We start from the raw sequence: 7,234 nt of genomic DNA on the forward strand, positions 1-7,234 counted from the left end.
ATGCACTTGAGTTATGGTTTTGAAGAAGAATATTTAAATTCTGTGGACTGACAGAAGAACACACAAATCTGTGTTGGAAGAAATAGAGCCAGAATGTTCCTTAGAAGCCAGAATGGCCAGACTTCGTCTCTCATAATTCAAACGTATTACCAGAAGGGACCACCAGTCACTGGAAAAGGACATCATGCTTGGTAAAGTGGAGGGGCAGTGAAAAAGAGGAGGATCCCAAATGAGATGGGTTGGCACAGAGGCAGCAGCAATGGGCTGAAGCATAGTAATGATTGTGAGATTGTTGTAGGATAGGGTAGTGTTTCATTCTGCTATGCATTAGGTCACTATGAGTGTGTGTAACACCATGAGAGTGCCTAACACCACCACCACCACCACCACCACCAAATGCCTAGGATATCAATGTTTATGTTTTTCATTTCATTTTCACAACTTACAGTTTTCCTAGGTTTTTCCTTCACATATTCCATGTTCCAAATATTAATGGATGTTTGCAGCTGTTACGCCTTATTTTGAGTTGTGCTCCATCAGCAAATGAAGGTCCTGAAAGCTTTACTTCATTTATGTTATAATGTTGTTGTTTATGTGTTCCATTTCATTTTTTATAACATCAGTTTTCCTACATTTATACTTTGTACATTCCATATTCTGATAATTAATGGATGTTTACATTTGTTTATCCTCATTTTGGGTTGTGCCCCATCAGCAAATAAGGCTCCCGAGAGCTTTACTCCATTCACATCACCACAGTCAACTCTACTTTGAGTATTTTGAGTGCCTTCCAACCTGCCGGGCTCATCTTCTGGCACTCTAGCTGACAAGACTCTGGTACTATTTATTTACTAGTCGTGTTTCAGTAGTCACTATTCTGGTGCTATCTGGCAGTGTTTCACTGCTATTCATAAGGTTCTCAGTGGCTAAATGTTTGGCGGTAGTTTGCCTCTTCTTCCTCTGAGTCTGTCTTAGTCTGGAAGCTCAGCTGAAACCTGTCTACCACGGGTGACCCTGCCAACCTTCAAAATACATATGACATAACTTCCAGCATCACAGCGACACGCAAGCCACCCCAGTGCGACCGTCTGATAGAGGTGTAGTGGGATTTGAATAATAGTGGAAGTAATTGGTCTTCTATGTTGGCATATGGCTATTACCCTGTCACAGACAGCATTGTATTGCAAGATAGATCTTGAAATGTTCTTTTTAACGATAAATGTGACATCATTCCTCTTCAGCTTGTCATTCCTGGCATAGTAAAGCATATGATTGTCAGATTCAAAATGGCCAATATCAGTCCATTGTAGTTCATTAATGCCTGGGAGAGTGATGTTTATGCATTTCGTTTCATTTTTGACAACTTCCAGTTTTCCTAGATCCATACTGCGTAAATTCCATGTTCTAATTATTACAGGATGTTTGCAGATGTTTCTCCTTATTTTGATTTGTGCATCATCAGCAAATGAAGGTCCCGAAAGCTTTGCTGCATTTGCGTCATTATGGTCAACTCTTCTTAGAGGAGGCAGGTCTTCCTTTGTAGTATAGTGAGTGCCTTCCAACCTGAGGGGCACATCTTCCAGCACTATAGTTGACAGTGTTCCCTTGGTATTCATAAGGTTTTCAGTGGTGAAAGAGTCAGATGCAGTCTCTCCTTCCTAGTCTGTCTTTGGACACTGCTCTGAAACCTCTCCACCTTCTGGTATCTAAAACACCGGTGGCATATCTTTTAGCATCACAGCAACATGCATGCAAGCCACCCCAGTGCACAAAGTGGCAGAGGAGTAGTGGGTGAAAACTAGAACAGAAATCATGAGAATGGGACACAATGCGAAGAATATAGCCAGTGTTGCTGATCATTATATCTAGAAACTGGAATGGAGTGAATTTTGCTGTGAATATTTTCACCAAAACTGAAAAAAAAAAAAAAAGACTCAACAAGTAGAGAATGGACAAAAAGAACAAACCGAGAGGTTACTTTTACATAAGAAAAGAGCCAAAGAAAAAGAGTTAAAAAAACCAACAAGGGTTAGTTATTTCAAGCATCCATTTCTACGGGAAATGAATAAAAGACTGCTGTCTTAGAATCGCTGGTACGGAGAAGGTAAACTGTATACTTGGCTGAAATGAGAAATGTGTAGGAAATAATAAAGGCAAATCAAGATCTACTTTTGCATAATTGTAAATAGAAAACAAAACAAAACTATAGAATACTATAAACCTATATCCCCAATAAGATGGCTTTCAAAATCCACTTTTTTTTAAGCATTTAACAAATATTATGCTAATTTCCTAAATGAGATTTTATTTCTCTCCAGCTAATTTTTACTACTGAATTTTCAGACATGTAACTGTTTTAAAGGAAGTAAATTATATAAAAATTGAATTCAAAGATGATAACTGTTAATATTTCAAAATCTTTATATTGATACCTTTCTATTACACAGACATGTAGGATATTCCTTAAATGATATGATATATTCTATTTTTAACTTAACCCTTTCAATAAATGAGTAATTATATATCTTCATTTTAATAGTTACATTGTAGTCTTTTGTGGTACTATTATTTCCTTAATCAGGTCCCTACTGATACTTTTTTTTTTTTTTTTTTAACTTTTTATTGTGAATTGAGTGAAGGTTTAAAGGGCAGATCATCAGTTTTATATTCAACAAATCATATACTTTTTTTGTAACAATGATTATAATCCCCTCCATGTACCATCAGTTAACAGTATTTCTCTCTATTCACTTTTGCACAGTTTTTTTGTTTTTAAATACTCAGGCATATATAATCATTTACACCACCACAGGGCACATTCTGCAAGACTGCCTCTGGGCTGCCAGCTCTCTTGCCTATTGATACTATTTTTTTTAAAGGTGAACATTAATATCTTTTTGTATAGATCTTTTCAAACTTCTGAAATTATTGTTTTCTTTAAATAAATTCTTAGGAACATAATTTGACTCCTTATTTTAATGGATACAAGTGTTTTCTAGAAGTGTGATTTCCAGAAATAACTCTCAGTACCACAAATGACGAATTTTCCAGCTGAACAGATATAAAATTCAATGTGATATAGCCAGAAAAAGAGTCCTGTCTTTGTGTGTTTTAATATTTTTCATTCTTTTACTTCAAATTTGCAGCAAGCACAGCTACTGCCATTGGAGGTTTCATCTACTTTGCATCCTATCTCCTGTATTTTGTCATAAGTCCTCACTATGTTCGGATGACTTTCCGTACTAAACTGTTTTCCTGCCTTTTATCAAATGTTGCAATGCAGTTTGGAATCAATCTTCTAGTTAAATTTGAAAGTATAGGTGAGTATCATCCTTTTCAAATTTTGGCCCTGCTTAGTTAATTCCTTGGCTATCCTGAGGAATAATAAACACTGAACTTCCTTACCATCAAGTAATATTTAACCTTGAATGATTTTTAGTTAGAATAAGACTCATTTGATGGTTATTTGAGTTAATGACATACTTGTGAAAAGAATTGGGCTGGCAGCTCCAAAGGTATTAAGCATTCATATTTGACAGTGTTTTTTATTTGATTGTTATAGTCTCAAAAGAAGGCCTTAACATTTGGAGAATAGAGATTTGGGGTTTGTTTGTTTTTGAATGCAATCAGTACAGTACTAATTGAGCACCGTCAAGCACTCAGTTTTGTGCTACATCTGAGGGATTTGAGAGAAGCAGAAGTATTTATCCATACCTTTCAAGACTAGCAGTTTGCTTATGAACATAAACGCACCCAAAAAATAATCAAAGACAAAAACAGTTGATGTACCATACGTGCATTAGAATTACAGTAAAATGGCTTTAATATTTTTAAAAGAAAGAAAACTCTAAGTATAGTTTTAGGATATAAAAAAATAACAATAAAACAAAATAAATGGAAAAATATGGATAAAAATAGTTAATTATTTTGAAACAATTAGAAAATAGTAGTAGAATTTTTACTTTAAAAATTAACTGCTTAAAGGAGGGGAGTGGTTGATCTTGCAGTCCAGCAGCGGAGGACCCTGGGACCATCAAGGGAAAAGAGAGGAGTGTGGGACCCTACCCAGAGAAACAGTGATGCCAGAGATGGAGGTGGAGTGGCTGGGGACTTGAGACCCAGAGAGGAAGAGGGGCTGTGTGCTGACTACCAGGGGCCAGGCTTGCATGGTATGACCTTTGGTTGTTTGAATGGTTATATATTCCTGAGTGCTTTGATGTATGTCTAAAAAAACCAGAGGGAATGGAAGCAAATGCTGTTGAATGATGATGTATGGAGGGGATTGTAGTCATTGCAATGAAACGAAATACGATGTAGTCATTGCAGTGAAACAAAATACGATAGGATGAATGTAAAGCTGATGCTCTCCCATGGAAACTATCACTCAATTCACAATAAAAACTTTCAAAAGAAATGTTTGCGGACATGACTATCAGCAATGTTCTAGATGGAGTCTACTCTTACCAGCCTAACACTGGGAGTGGCAATATAGACAACTATGATAAACAGTTTGTCTACTTGGCTCCTGCTAGGCAAAAATGGAAAAAGAACTGAATAGATAGACACGACCACAGCTAGCTGTTTTTACCAAAGAGGAGAAAGATAGAAAATGAAAAAAAAAAAAGATAAATGCAATATACAAGTAGGATCATGTTGAAGGAAGGAAACTCCACCTCAGTCCACAGGTAAAAGAAAAAAGAGCCGTCAAGGAAAGCCAGGATTATGAAGAAGACAAGAATATGTGCTGGAATAACACTGAAGAGAAGTCGATTTTAAAACTCAGAGGCGTGCTTGGAGAAGAAGGTGTGCCACGTGTCTCTACTCTGCATGGCGTTAACTTGGGCAGATCGACTGAGGGTTGGAGTGCCCACTTGTGGCATGGTTCACTCACATGACTGTGCTGTCATGAAGCTCAGGTGAATTAATGAATGTGACAATGTTTTGGAAAATAATTGATTAGAAAAAAACATTGATTTTGTGTTGGAGAAGTTCCACTCTTGTTGCAAGCCTATATGCTTCCAACAAGCTTCATTTCTGATTCAGTAGACTCCAGTTTTCTCCATTCTTCCAACAAGCTTACCACTCCCTGATTGCTCATAATACTTAGACTGCAGATCTTTTTTTAAGCTCTTTTGTATATTTTTTGTAGTTATTGCTTTTGTAAAAGAACTATAGTTTAGTGTGGTTATTTCTGCATATGTCTTGTTTTCCCTTTTGGACCATGAGCCCTTGAGGGACTTAGTATTGCTCACAGAACCTGTAACAAAAACTAGCATAATGCCTCCCACACAACAGGGACTTCCTTCTTAAATAATTCATCAAAGAACAAATGAAGATTAGTTTGTTGGAATAGTGTTTTAGTTCTCTAGTGCTGCTATAACAAAATGCCACAAGTAGATGGCTTTAACAAACAAATTTATTCTGTCACAGTTTAGGAGAAGTTTAGGGGAAAGCTTTCTCTGTGTCAGCTCTGGGGAGTGTCCTTGTCTCCTACCATCTGTGGGTCCAGCGTTCCTGGGAGATCTCCATGTGTCTTGGCATCAATCTTCCCCTAGGTCTAGAAGGTTCTCAATGTAGGGACCCTGGGTCCGAAGGATGCACTCTGCCCTGGCCCTCCTTTCTTGGTGGTACTGAGGTCCTGCTCTCTTGCAGGGTAAAAGTTGATACAGGTCACAGCCCTTACACCAGGTCAAGGCTGGGACCTGAGGAAGGCAGTTATTGCTCCAATTTCGTCACCCAGTTCTATCAAAAGAGTCATTCTACCCGACTGGGACAGATGATCAGGTCGGGAAGCCCATTGCTGGAGGTGGAATGATGTGATTTGGAGCTATGCACAGACAAATTAATGCTTAAGGATATTACTGAAAACAAGAGTGATCTCAGTGACAAGTAGCCATAGAAGGCCAATGTGGCAGGTAAGGTTTTGTGTCACGTTGACTGGGCCAGGATTCTCAGTGGTTCAGTAGTTAGGGCACAGTAATGCCCATGATGAGCTCTAATATAATCACTTCCATGATGAGATCTGATATAAGCAGCCAATCAATTGAAAGGAAGTTTCCTCAGAGGTGTGGCCTGCTTCCAATATATTGGATATTCAGGCAGTTTGCTTGCTTCTTGCTGGGTTTTAATCCTGCATCTGGCTTATCATCTGACCTCCAGTTCTTTGGACTTGAGCCCGTGGCCTACCAGATTGCCTATTGATACTAGAAGTCATCAACTACCTGCATCTTACCTGCTGACCTTAGATTCATTCATCTCTGCAGCTAGAAGCCTGCCATCTGACCTGCTGATCTTGGGTTCATCAGCCCCTGCAGCTGAGTGTCAGAAGAAACATCAGCCTGACATCTGCCTCAGACTTAGAACTTGCTCACTTCTCCAACTATGTGGGCCTTTTCCTTGATACAACCCACCCCCAATTTCACTCTCTCTGTGTCTCTATGTCTCTCTCACTCTCACTTTCTCTCTCTATATCTGAGTACCACTGTTGTTCAATATTTATTTGTTTGTTTGTATATATTTGGTAAGGCCCACCTTAGTCCTCTAGCTGACAGCTTTGTTTCCAACCTTCACATTCCAGTCATCAAAAATTATCCATGCATCTTGACTGCATGTTTGATCAATTTCAGACTGAAGAAGTCAGTAGGATTCTTCAATTTCATCATCACTGGTTTTAGTAGTTCATGCATAAATTTAAACAATGTTGTTGTTAAGTGCTGTCAAGTCAGTTCCGACCCATTGCGATCCTATATAGGGTTTTTAAGGAGCTTGTACCACCAACCTTGTGGTTCCAACTGACTTTGCAGTCCAGCACATTAACCACAGCGCCACACCAGGACTCCTAATTTGAACAATAGAACAATATTGTTTAAATTATATCTATCTATCTATCTATCTATCTATCTATCTATCTATCTATCTATCAATCTATCTATCTATCTATCATTGTTGTTGTTGTTAGGTGCCATCAAGTTGGTACCAACCCATAGCAACCCTATGCACATCAGAACAAAACACTGCCCAATCCTGGGCCAACCTCACTACTGTTGCCACGCTTGAGTTCATTGGTGCTGCCACTTGGCCAATCCATTTCGTTTGGGGTCTTCTTCTTTTCCTCCGACCCTCCACCTTACCAAACATGATATCCTTCTCCAGCGACTGCTCCCTTCTGACAATATGTCCAAAGTATGAGAGACGAAGTTTGGCCATCTTGGCTTCTAAGGAGCACTCTGGTTGC

General features: G+C 38.6%; 1 protein-coding gene across 1 annotated transcript in view; it reads left to right on the plus strand.

Moving 5' to 3' along the window:
- Positions 1-7,234, plus strand: part of LOC102812209 (ATP-binding cassette sub-family A member 3-like) — a 135,009-nt gene that overhangs the window by 35,720 nt on the left and 92,055 nt on the right. The window contains exon 7 of the mRNA XM_006871990.1: positions 3,147-3,320. Within this exon, the coding sequence (XP_006872052.1) occupies positions 3,147-3,320 (174 nt within the window). The remainder of the gene's footprint in view (positions 1-3,146; positions 3,321-7,234) is intronic.

Source organism: Chrysochloris asiatica, unplaced genomic scaffold, assembly GCF_000296735.1.
Source record: "Chrysochloris asiatica unplaced genomic scaffold, ChrAsi1.0 scaffold00178, whole genome shotgun sequence".
In the NCBI taxonomy this organism is placed as follows: Eukaryota; Metazoa; Chordata; class Mammalia; order Afrosoricida; family Chrysochloridae; genus Chrysochloris; species Chrysochloris asiatica.